This window comes from Chiloscyllium plagiosum, chromosome 5 (assembly GCF_004010195.1).
Source record: "Chiloscyllium plagiosum isolate BGI_BamShark_2017 chromosome 5, ASM401019v2, whole genome shotgun sequence".
Taxonomy (NCBI): domain Eukaryota; kingdom Metazoa; phylum Chordata; class Chondrichthyes; order Orectolobiformes; family Hemiscylliidae; genus Chiloscyllium; species Chiloscyllium plagiosum.
Window position 1 is genome coordinate 59,429,229 of NC_057714.1, and position 13,188 is coordinate 59,442,416.

The 13,188-nt window shown below is 41.5% G+C and overlaps 2 protein-coding genes across 6 annotated transcripts in view; both read right to left on the reverse strand.

Moving 5' to 3' along the window:
* Nucleotides 1–13,188, reverse strand: part of LOC122550254 (contactin-associated protein-like 2) — a 2,198,962-nt gene that overhangs the window by 1,873,406 nt on the left and 312,368 nt on the right. The gene's annotated exons all lie outside the window — the stretch shown is intronic.
* The window catches only part of tpk1 (thiamin pyrophosphokinase 1), a 281,858-nt gene that overhangs the window by 101,018 nt on the left and 167,652 nt on the right, over nucleotides 1–13,188 (reverse strand). For all 5 annotated transcript variants that reach the window (XM_043690143.1, XM_043690140.1, XM_043690145.1 and 2 more), the window contains exon 9: nucleotides 12,981–13,089. In XM_043690143.1, the coding sequence (XP_043546078.1) occupies nucleotides 12,981–13,089 (109 nt within the window). The remainder of the gene's footprint in view (nucleotides 1–12,980; nucleotides 13,090–13,188) is intronic.

The following is a 13,188-nucleotide window of genomic DNA, read 5'->3' on the forward strand; positions in this document are numbered from 1 at the left end:
TTTACTGACTTAAACACTCAGAGTGACAGAAACGTTTTATCTGTAACACTGATGTGCCCATGGGAGAGATCTTTGACTCTGACCTTTACTGCAAACTAATGCTTGACGTCAGGGTGGTAGACACAAAAATGTTGAGTCCACTAGGGCATTACAGTAGAGCTGAAACTGGCTTCTCAAACCCCTGCTCTTGTTTACTTTTCAAAGGCCAAAACACAAAATGTGTCTACAATTAGGGACATCATCTGCAAGAGGTAGCTTGCTGTTGAACAGCGAGTTGTCAGCCCCTGATCTTTGTTGGATAAGCTATCACAGTCCAATCTGTTTTATCTTCCTTTCCCTCCTTTGAAGGGTTGTTGTTTGAAATTGCTTTACATCTATGCCCTTCTGTGGGTCTCTTTCTTCAAATGTCCACTTAATTTACAGCTTTAGCCATTTCTGTCTGTATAAGCCCTCCTTTTAAAAACAGATGTTGGAATTATAAGTTAAAATGTCTGCACTACTGTCGGGTTCTGAACTTGTGGTCATGACAATAATCCTAGCCCCCTCGTCAAAACTAAAAGATCTTCTGAAAATAATATCCACAGAGAGTTGTAATTTTAATAAATTCGCATGTTATTAACAGTAAAAAAATTATAATGCACAGAATATAAAATCATACAAATTTCTGTCAGGATTACTTTCATATTTAATTAAATCCAATATACAGATTTTCCAGGCTGCAGGAATTTGAAATTAGGCTGTGGAAAGTGTGGAACCGGAGAGATTGGAACATGGTCATGGTTCATAATGTTGAGACAATTGTCTGGGCAACAATTGTGGGGTGAAAGCGTTTTGGCATCAGAAAGTCATGTTTGACAATATTACTGACTCTCATCCCATCTGACTCTACATTCAAAGATAACAGCCAAACACCACTCTCCACTTCACAAGTAAAGGATGTTGGAGTAACTGGCACTGCCATGTTCCTTACTATTGGCAGATAGCCTTTGGAACAAGAATGGTGAATCATAACGTATTGGCAGAATGTTAATGAGAACAGTGGATCACTCAGTCACAATTCTGCTGCATTCCTGAGATCATGGCCTCATTGGGACACAATCTAATTTAACGGTTCAGTGTTTGGAAGTGACAACAAGTATAAGGACTATGTAGGCACATTTAAGAATAGTGGTGCGTATCACAGAAACTTTACTGTATGAAAAGAGATTGTTTGACCCACTGGGCCTGCACTAGCACACTAGAGTCATAGAATCATTGAGATGTACAGCTGGGAAACAGACCATTCAGTCCAACCCATCCATATTGACCAGATACCCTAACCTAATCTAGTCCCATTTGCCAGCACTTGGCCCATATCCCTCTAAACCCTTCCTATTCATATACCCATCCAGCTGCCTTTTAAATGTTGCAATTGTACTAGCTGCCACCACTTCCTCTGGCAGCTCATTCCACATACGCATCACCCTACTCATTGACTACAGTTTAGCCTTCAACACTATTATCCCCTCAAGAGTGATTATTAAACTTAGTGATCTCGGACTAAGCCCCACTCTCTGCAACTGGATCCTCAGTGTCCTGACCCTTAGGCCACAATCAGTGAAGATTGGGGACAATATTTCATCCTCACTAACACTCAACACTGGAACCCCCCAGGGGTGTATACTCAGCCCCCTACTGTACTCACTGTCTACCTGTGACTGCGTCGCCAAATACCAGACTAATGCCATTTACAAGTTTGCTGATGACACCATCATAGTCAGTCGAATCCCAGATGGTGATGAAACAGACTACAGACAGGAGGTGGAAGACCTGAAAAAATGGTGCACTAAGAACAAACCAGTTCTCAATGCCGGCAAAACCAAGGAACTCATTGTTGACTTTCAGTGGGACGTTACTCATGCCCCCCTACGCATTAACAACACAGATGTGGAATGAGTGGAGAGTGTCAAGCTCCTGGGAGTGGTCATCCTCAATAAGTTTTCTTGGACTCTTCATGTGAATGCACTGGTTACAAATGCCTCTTCTTCCTCAGGTAGCTAAGGAAATTTGGTATGACAGCAAATACCCTTGCCAACTTTTATAGGTATGCCATCGAAAGCATTCTGTCTGGATGTATCACTACCTGGTGTGGCAACAGTACCACTCAAGATCGGAGACGGTTACAGAGAGTGGTGAACTCAGCCCGGACAATCAGAAAGGGCCAACCTCCCATCTATAGAGTCCATCTACCGGGCCCACTGTCAAGGAAAGGTTGCCAGCATTCTCAAAGATCCATCCCACCCTGGCAATGTTTTTCTACAACCTCAACCAACAGGGAGAAGGTATAGAAGCCTGAACACACGCACCAGCTGGTTAGAAACAGTTTCTACCTGACTGTTGTTAGAATACTGAATGGACTCACAAATTCTTAACATTCGCCTGTACCTGTGTTTTTTGTTTTTGCTGCTGTTTACTTATTATTCACTTATCTATGCTACATAACTCTGTGATCTGCCTGTATTGCTCGCAAGACAAAGCCTTTCACTGTGCCTCAGTACATGTGATAATTAATTCAGTTCAATTCAATTCAAACCCTCTGCGTGAAAAAGTTGCCCCTTACGTCCCTTTTATATCTTTCCCCTCTCACCCAAAACCTATGCCCTCTAGTTCTGGACTTCCCCACTCCAGGGCAAAGACCTTGTCTATTTATTTTATCCATGACCCTCATGATTTTATAAACCTGTATATAGTCATCTCTTTGCCTTTGACGCTCCAGGGAAAACAACCCCAGCCTATTCAGTCTCTCCCTATAACTCAAATCCTCCAACCTGGTAATATCCTTGCAAATCTTTTTTGAACCCTTTCAAATTTCACAACATCCTACTGACAGAAAGGAGATCAGAACTGCATGCAATATTCCAAAAGTGGCCTAACCAATGTCCTGTACAGCCACAACCTGACCTCCCAACTCCTATAATCAATGTTCTGACCAATAAAGGAAAGCATACCAAACGCCTTCTTCACTATCTTATCTACCTGTGACTCTATTTTCAAGGAGCTATGAACCTGCATTCCAAGGTCTCTTTGTTCAGCAACACTCCAAAGGAGGTAAAAACAATGACTGCAGATGCTGGAAACCAGATTCTGGATCAGTGGTACTGGAAGAGCACAGCAATTCAGGCAGCATCCGACGAGCAGCAAAATCGACGTTTCGGGCAAAAGCCCTTCATCAGGAATAAAGGCCGACCAGCACCACTGATCCAGAACACTCCAAAGGACCTCACCATTAAGTGTATAAGTCCTGTCCTGATTTGCCTTTCCAAAATGCAGCACCTCACATTTATCTAAATTAAACTCCATCTCCCACTTCCCAGCCCATTGGCCCATGTGATCAAGATCCCGTTGTACTCTGAGGTAACCTTCTTCACTGTCCACTACACCACCAATTTTGGTGTCATATGCAAACTTACAAACCATACCTCCTACGTTTACATGTAAATCATTGATATAAACGACGAATAGTGGACCCAGCACCGATCCTTGTGGTGCTCCACTGGTCACAGGCCTCCAGTCCTAGATGAACATTATCTCCTGAAAGTTTCCTGTTTGGTTCCTCATAGCCTTGCACATTATTTTATTTTCTAAACAATCACCTAATACTCTCTTGAGCGTCTCAATTTAAAATAATTTTCCAGCTGTTTTTTATTCGGAGTGGTAGCAACAGTAGTAAAAACTAATACAGATAAAAATGTATGCCTTATCGCTGCACAAGATGTGCTTGGAATCAACTCTGAATAAACAAACAGTTTGAAATTGTGCATTGCATGGAAAATCAGAGCTGCTCCTGTCGGCTTCGCATATGTGAACAGCAGCCCTTTGAACCCTTTGATCACAGGAGATATTGCAGTCGTTAGTTTCACTGTTTTTTGAACCTAGTGAAACAACAAAAGGCATAAGCAGCTGCTTGTGGGTTCTAGACAGATGCAGTTACTTGACTTCAGAAGGCCTGTATGATTTGGATAGAAACGAATTGTGCACAGTAGGGATATGTAAAGTGAACTGAATACCAATGAAAGAAGTCTACATCTTCCAACTGCCAACCTAAATAGCATAAAAATAAAATACAAACATGGTGTTGAGGAAAGACATTTAAAGCATAACCTTCTTTGCCTAAGTTATTTTTACAAGCTGCTATGAATGCTCCTTGAAGCTAGTCATGATAGGAGTATGAAAGTACTGGTTGTTAAATCCAATCAAGTGACAATACTATTGTGGGTACACAGAAAGAAGACCTTATAATTTGCCTAAACAAGGAGACAGATGTAACTCTGAACTGAGTAAATCTTTGGAAACATTCATTTGAAAATGTGCTTCAGCAGACCAATTTTTTTTGTATCTAACTTTCTTACGGTCATTTATTTTTATTTTCAATTGCATTTAATTCCTTAGGAATGAATCTATTAGTGTGTAGTGTAGCACCCCTGGCATAATGATTAAAGGCTGGATTTTACAGTGAAAAGGAGTTAGACTGATAACATTCATCAGCATTACTACACAAATCAGATAGCTATCTCCAACAACCAATGCAGTTTCTGTCTGAGATACTGCGCTTGTCAAAAATCTGTGACCTAATAAGTGTGTCAAACAGCCTGAAGTTATTGCACTTACCTGGTCTATACACACAAATATACACTAACATGTCAAGGCCTGTTATATCGCGGTTATCCTTTTTAACAGCATGCTAAGGCTTAATTCCTGTTGAGCAACCTTTCAGATCCTGCAAATACATTTAACAAATATGGGGCCCAAATCCAACCCCAAACAATTTTAATTGTTGAAATTATTTGGAAAATGAAATTTATAAAAAGATTGCTTTACCTCCTTTCTCTGACTGGATTAGACCAATCTGTTTTTCTCCTATACTTTGCATTCAATACCTGATTTGAAATAGTATTAAATATTCTATTTGACACTTCTTAATGCCTTCTTGAGATCTCTTCAGAAGAATTATAGTTAAAGCAGAATGATTAACCACTTTGCAGGATTACTTCTGCTTTACCTATTTTGGTTGGTTGAATTTCATTATTTGCCTTCCCTGGCCCATTCACAGGTCGAGAGAGTGAGCACACTCCTCTCTCACAGGAACATTAAGCGCTGCTCCGTAACCAACAGTTCTCTGCAGCTGGTTGGGCTTGCCACAATCCATGATCACAGATGGATTAATAGATAATCCAACCAAAAGGATTGACTGTACTGACCAGATGAAAGGATGATAAAAAAAATAGAAATTTCATTGGTCTTGTCAGTTTTCATCTTAAATCTGCTCATCCTCCATATTGTGAAATAGCATTTTTTTCTATTGTTGTTCTGGTCTACTTCAGATTTCATGAATGTGGTTTGCTTTCTCACTTGAATTATTTCTCTAGTGGTAGCACACTCTTCTTGTGTTTACATATCTTTGACATTCTGTTCACTAAAAATGCATCAATCACCTTGTTGTATTTATTTGTACTGGAGAGACTCATAAACGGAATTTGCATTTGGCTAATAAATCTGCAGTGAGAAATCATTCGCTTGAAACATTGATACGGTAAATGCCACTTTACTGAATTATTAGTTCACTGCGCCTTTTCTTTTAGATTTTTATTATCACGTGTATTCAAATACAGAAGTGCAGGAATACTGTGAAAAGTATCTAATGTCACCACACAAGGTGCCATCTTAAATACAAAAGTATCTAGGTTCAAAAAGCTCAGGTACAAAGGAGTATAAGAAACAAAGTTAAACATTACAGACCTTCATAGAATAAATAGAAAAATAAAGAAATAATAGAGTAGTTAACACAAGTCATATAGTCATAGAGATGTACAGCACAGAAACAAACCCTTTGGTCCAACTTGTCCATGCTGACCATATATCCTAAACTAATCTAGTCACATTTACCAGCACTTGTCCCATATCCCTCTAAACACTTCCTATTCATATAACCATCCAGATGTCTTTTAAATGTTGCAATTGTACCAGCCTCCACCACTTCCTCTGGCAGCTCATTCCATACACGCACCAGCCAGCCTGTGTGTGAAAAAATTGCTCCTTGGTCCCTTTGAAATCTTTCCCCTCTCACCCCAAACCAATGTCCTCCAGTTCTGGACTTCCCCACCCGAGAGATACAAACTTCTCTATTTACCTTATCTATGCCCTTCATGATTTTATAAGGTCACCCCTCAGCCTCCAACACTCCAAGGAAAACAGCCCCGGGCTATTCAGCCTCCCCCTATAGCTCAAACCCTCCAACCCTGACAACAGCCTTGGAAATCTTTTCTGAACCCTTTCAAGTTCACTACATCCTTCCGATAGGAGGGAGACCAGAATTGCTCACAATATTTCAGAAGTGGGCTAACCAATGTCCTGTACAGCCACAACATTACCTCCCAACATCTAAACTCAATATTCTGACCACTGAAGTTAAAAATCACATAACATCAGGTTATAATCCAACAGGTTTAAGTACAAGCTTTCAGAGCACTGCTTATTTCGGAGTAGCACTCCAAAAGCTTGTACTTCCAAATAAACCTGTTGGATTATAACCTGGTGCTGTGTGATTTTTAACTTTGTCCTCCCCAGTCCAACACCGGCGCCTCCACATCATGGCTGATCATTGAAGTCCTTTTTAATATGAAGTAGAAAATTAAAGGAATAAAGTTAAAGGAAAACTATAGGAATAATGTTAAAGGAAAAGTAAAGGAGTAAAATTAAATAACACCCACAGTTAATATCACAAAAAAAAATACACAAGGAAAGCATTCAGTTTAGTTACTTGTCCGTTATTTCAGGTATTAATTCCACTGATCATGAAACCTGACTTTAATCCTTAATTTGTCTTTTTGCCAGTTTGCAACAAAGTCTTCTCATTTTATGATAGTATTTGAATTGAAATAATGCTTGGGACTAATTTTTCCAATTTTAGTATCACAATCTCGAATCTTCAAAGTACCAGAGGGTTGGTGATTATTCCTTCAGACCCCAAAGACACCTTTCAGCCATATAATGTTGTGTTGCTGCCCAGCAAACTGTGTCTCTTCCTGTCCAGTTCAGGCATGAAGCTCTCCTGCCACATGGAAATGAGGCCCAGCAGCTCCTGCTGGCTTCCACTGCCTCTGTAGTCCAGGCAGACCACTGACTGATGGATCTGCTCATCTTGGCTTTCCACTCTGTGGGTGGGGATGGGAGTAACTGTCGCAACCAATTGGGGTAGCTCCGTCATGTCCAGGCAGTTTCTGGAGGTGGTGGTGGCCTGTACAGCCTCTTTGAGGATGCTGTTGAACAGTGCCTATGGGATGTCTAGCAGCTCCAGCAGGCATCCTGGTGCCTGGTGCTTGAAGGCTTCTTGGTGAAGACCTTTGGCACTAGTGTGGCACAGGGAGAGGCTACAAGTCTGAAGGCTGGGTGCAGCCTCAACTCTGACAGCGTAAGAAGCGTGTTGAGTTGGCACCAGTCAGGTCAGGTAATGTAGTGCAGTAAACAACATTGAAATAAATCTTGTGTCGCTCAATAAGGTTTCCAGTTCTCATAATTTAGCAAAGTTGAAGTGAAATGATACGAAAGAAGCCAATGTGTTGCCTTCTTGTAATTTATGTCCAATGATGCCAAACTAATACTGCACTGTAGCATTCTATAGTCTTTCTTCAATTAAACATCCTGATTTTCTACTCTTTCTGCAAAAGTGGACAATCTCTCATGCTCCTACATTATGTTCCACCTGTGAAACTACTCAAAGTTGCTATAGCCCCTTTGAAGACTCTTTGTACTGCCTTCACCACTTGCTTTCCTGCTGATCTACCTCCCGTCAGCAATTTTGGCTACAATATAGTTAACCTTTTCATCCAAGTCATAAATATAGACTGCAGCACTCTGTTTAGAAATGACTCCAAAAATGATCAATTTAGACTGTCTCTCTGTTTCTTGTAACTTAGTCAGTCTTCTAAAATCACTAATATATCATCCCCAACATTACAACTTCACATCTCAGGTAGTAACCTTTATGTAGCACCCTATCAACTGACTTTTGGAAATCCAAATAGACTACATCAACAAACCTGAATTCCCTTTCACAAAACCATGTTGAGTCTGCCTGTTTTTTTTTGTGGTGTCACAAATGTCAGTCCTGGATCCTACATATTCAATGACTGAGATTAAGTCAACCGGTTTATGGTTTCCTGTTTTTTTGTCGCCCTCCTTCCTTGAATAGGGATGTTTTATTTAGGTTTTCTAAACTGCTGGGACTGTGCTAGAATCTAAGGAATTTGGCAAAATTACAACCAATGCATCCAATAACTTTTACAATTTTTAAATATCCATTCCTGACATTTTTTTTGACACACTTCCAGAAGTGTCCTTGCAGTAGTAATCCAATGGCAGACAGCTTCAAAATACAGCCTTATAGTATGGAAGGATATTGCAAATGGACTGGAGATGTGCCATGATGATGCATTGAGGCTGGTCCAAGTTGGATGCCAATGTTTTTGGATATAGGGTTATGTAGCTGCTGCCCACAGAATGGATGTAAATGTTGCTGCCAGCTGTCCACATTGGAAGTCTGAAGGTGCAAGTGGGAAGCTGGAGATGCCTGACACCTTCTTGAACATTCATGTCTGAAATTTGTGGCATCTAGTTTCTACCCACCGTGTGGGAAAATGGGAGACTGCATATTAATGAAGTAAGATTAAGCTGCAGTGCGAGTGATAATAAGTGTTAATCCCCATTAATAGGCCTCCCGATGCTCACGAGCAAAAATCTCATCTTGATGCCCTGGATTTGGTTGAATAAAGTGACTTTTTAGTCCTAACTTTGTGAAAGGTGTTGCAGCCAGTTTTCCCATTTTTTTTTTGCCATAACCCACATTGGTCAGGGCCTGGGAAGGGTCCATCCAATACTTGGACATACAGGATGCTGTATGCAAACAGGTCAGCTGACTGGTCTTAATAAATCAACACAGATTAACAGTTGTATGAAAGAAAAGGGATTACGAGCTGAAATAACTCCACAAAGGCCAGTATCCAGCCACCCTTTACTTACACATGCATAGTACGTGACACGGAGCCAGCTAGCTTAGAGCTGGCTTCTGGAGTGAGCAGAACCCCAGACACTCCAGTTTTTTTTCCCCTGACACTTCAGTTTATATCTGTCAGTCAGGAATCTCTGATTGGACGAGGTTAACAGCCCCAATTAGGGAACTCATATTCTATAAGGTCCATCTGGCTGACCTCATTCTAATTACTACAAACTTCCCCCTCTCAGTCCTGGGATATAGGCCTATTCTTTTTACTGTAGTATCTCCTGGGGCATTTTCACACCAGGTCTGGTTCCTCTATCTCAGTCTCAGATACTAGCAGCATGTACCGGACCATTGCCTGCCTCTTGCACCCAGAGCGTCTTGGAAGAAAATTACCCATGCAGGGCCATTTCCCTGGTTTTGACACCAAACTTTGCACACCTTGACATCAAGTGTCTCTCTTGCTTAGCAAAGCCTTCTGTCTGGCATTCGTGTTCCAAATGCCATTTCAGTGCCTAACCCCGCCAGGTCCGGGAAGATCCGATTTAATTTAAAGCTGGAGCTGTCGTTTTAGTTGCATGAAGGGTGGTCTTCTAACTAAACAAGAATCATGACAGTTTTGATACTGAATGAAGTTCAAGCATGAAATCCTGGTAACTGATGGTTCGTCATCTCACAACTTTTCAATCGTTGTCCCCATGTTTGACAAATGAACTCCATGCATGCCAAACCACTTTGAACAGGCTAATGACTAAATGGCAATGACTAAAAACACAGAGCCCATGTAAAGACCAGAATTTGTAACCAACTCCAGGGTCTCCACAGCCATTCCCACAAATGTGAGAAGCTGTTGATGGTCATTTTTGTCCTTGTTGGCACTCTGGACATTGCCCTCCCACCACCCCACCAATGCAGCTACATCAGCATCCAAGCATAACCTCTTGCCAATATCTTTATTTTGCAAACCTCTGGATGACCCTGGTGGAGTCCTGCGAATATCTGGTGGTAATCTTTGCTCAGGACAATGTCTCTTGCTTCACATAATAAAATGCTGTCATATATAGTGATCTGGACTCACCAGGCCCAGAAAGGTTTCAATTCTGGTTACGATGGCCCTTTTGTTTCCTCCACCACCAGCTATTTTAGTTTTGCCAGGAAAGAACTTTTGGTGTCTGATATTGTCAATGGTGAATGGAAGGGTATCCAATTTAAAATCAGAAATGGACTCTTTCAGTGGCAGCCCCAATGGTGGTGCATCTGCGAGCAGGAGGTGGCTCAAAGCATTTGCTACTTAGCCTCCTAGACAAAGTTCCAACTTGCAATTGTACATACTTCACTTGAGAGCACACTGCTGAACCTGAGCTGAAGCTACGGGCAGCATGGCCCTGTCCTCTTTAAGTAGCCCTTGCAGATTACAACTTTACTTCTATAAAGGTATTGATGGAACTTTCTCACACCAAAGCTGACCACTAAGTGACCGCTCAGTTGTTAGGACTGCTGCCTCGCAGCGCCCAACTTCAGGTGACTGTCTCTGTGGAGTTTGCATGCTCTCCCCATGTTTGCATGGGTTTCCACTGGGTACTCCGGTTTTCTCCCACAGACCAAAGGTGTGCATGTGAGGTGGATTGGCCATGCTAAATTGCCCATAGTGTTCAGAGATGTGTAGGTTAGGTGCATTAGCCATGGGAAATGCAGGGTTACAGGGATAGGGTAGGGGGATGGGCCTGGGCAGGATGCTCTTCAGAGGGTCAGTATGGACTTGTTGGGCTGAATGGCCTGTTTCCATACTGTAGGAATTCTATAAGAAGTTGGCCTTGAACCTGGATCTTCTGACTTAGAGTTAGGGACATGAACACTGTGCCACAATAGCCTTACTTACCTTTAATATACACATAGGTGCTTAAAGCCATTGTGATAGCAGATTTGTGGAATTAATTCCGGTTTTAATTCTATTGTGGCTTGGACTTCACTGGAGAGGGGCTGGTGACTTGGCAGTGCTTTTTTTTATTAAATCAACCTGTTCAGAGAAATGTTATGGCACACTTCCGGAGCAGGTAGGACTTGAACCCAGGCTTCCTGGCTCAGAGGTAAGAACACGATCACTGTGCTGCTCCTGGAAACAGTTGGGTGACTGCTGCAAGATTGCCTTAAAGCACGCTGGTTTTCTTTAGCTATTGCCAAAATATTCAGCTTTTAAATACACCAGCTGGCTGGAATGTTTCCTGTTCAATGGAATTTTAATTATCATTTAATGTTTGCATGCATTCACTGATCTTTAGTTACTCGACAGTGTCAATCATTAATTTAGAATATTGATCTATTTGAACAGGGAGGATGACAAGCATTGATTGTAAACTGCTCAGATCTTACAGAAAGTGATATGAAAAATGAAATGTTACAAATGCAGGGAGAACTAGCCATTTGGATATAGAACTGGCTCAAAAGTAGAAGACAGAGGGTGGTGGTGGAGGGTTGTTTTTCAGACTGGAGACCTGTGAAGTGCCACAAGGATTGGTGCTGGGACCACTATTTTCGTCATTTATATAAATGATTTGGACGTGGGCATAACAGGTATAGTTTGCAGATGACATCAAAATTGGAGGTATAGTGAACAGCGAAGAAGGTTAACTCAGAGTACAACTGGATCTTGATCAGATGGGCCACTGAGCTGAGGAATGGCAGATGGAGTTTAATTTAGATGAATGCAAGGTGCTGTATTTTGGAAAAGCAAATCAGGGCAGGACTTATACACTTAATGGTAAGGTCTTAGGGAGTGCTGCTGAACAAACAGACCTTGGAGTGCAGGTTCATAGCTCCTTGAAAGTGGAGTCGCAGGTAGATGGGACAGTGAAGGGGGCATTTGGTTTGCTTTCCTTTATTGGTCAGAGTATTGAGTACAGGAGTTGGGAGGTCATGTTGTGGCTGTATAGGACATTGGTTAGACCAGTTTTGGAATATTGCATGCAATTCTGGTCTCCTTCCTGTCAGAAGGATTTTGTGAAACTTGAAAAGGTTCAGAAAAGATTTACAAGGATGTTGCTAGGGTTGGAGAATTTGAGCTATAAGGAGAGGTTGAATAGACTCAGGCTGTTTTCCCTGGAGCGTCGGAGGCTGAGGGGTCAACTTATAGAGGTTTACAAAATCCTGAGGGCCATAGATAGGATAAATAGACAAGGTATTTTCCCTGGTGTGGGGGAGACCAGAACTAGGGTGAGAAAGGAAAGAAATGAAAGAGACCTGAGAGGAAAAGTTTTCACACAGAGGGTGGTATGTGAATGGAATGTGCCGCCAGAGGAAGTGGTGGAGACCAGCACAATTGTACAAGTCATCTGGGTGGGTATATGAATAGGAAGAGTTTGGAGGGATATGGGCCGGGTGCTGGCTGATGGGACTAGATTGGATTGGGATATCTGGTCAGCATGGATGAATTGGACCAAAGGGTCTGCTTCCGCGTTGTACATCTCTGTGACACTAATTCCTGTAGATCTTACATTGTTCTTAATATATTTATTCTGCAAATTACAGGACACATGCTTCGCGCTGTATTTTCCTACTGTACTCTGAAAACAATTAAATTTAGGGGGCTCTGATTAGGTCACCCATGTAAATCGTCCATTTGATGCCCAGCTTTTACATTTCTATAACTACAAAAAATGAAACCTGCAAACAGACTAACATATTTATGGCATCTTTGTAAAACAGGACTCATTAGTCAAACGCACTTTTGATGAACAATGTATTGCTGTTCAAATTAGCAAAATCAAAACTGATTGCACAAATTTCTCAATTGCATAGAGCACCCTGTTTCCTGTAAATTCTAACAAGATGTCCAGAAACTTCTGGTGCAAGTTTGCAACTGGTGAATCAACAGAACAGATGTGAGTGTTTGAGGCCAAATGTGCCCTTCCAATAAATTTCAGCCATTAACTTAAAAATTATTCACACTTACTCAGATTCCACTTGAGGCCAGTTGTTGTCACATTGCATGGACTTCCCACTGGGATAAGGCCGCACCACTTCCCCTCTAGTCCTGTGTCAACGCACAGTCTATGGTGACCCTGCCAGAAACAAAATATTTAAGTTTCTTTATTTTTAAATTTATACTAAATTTAGAAGGTACATCATGAAAATCCTTTTGGTAATCATTATACTTACAT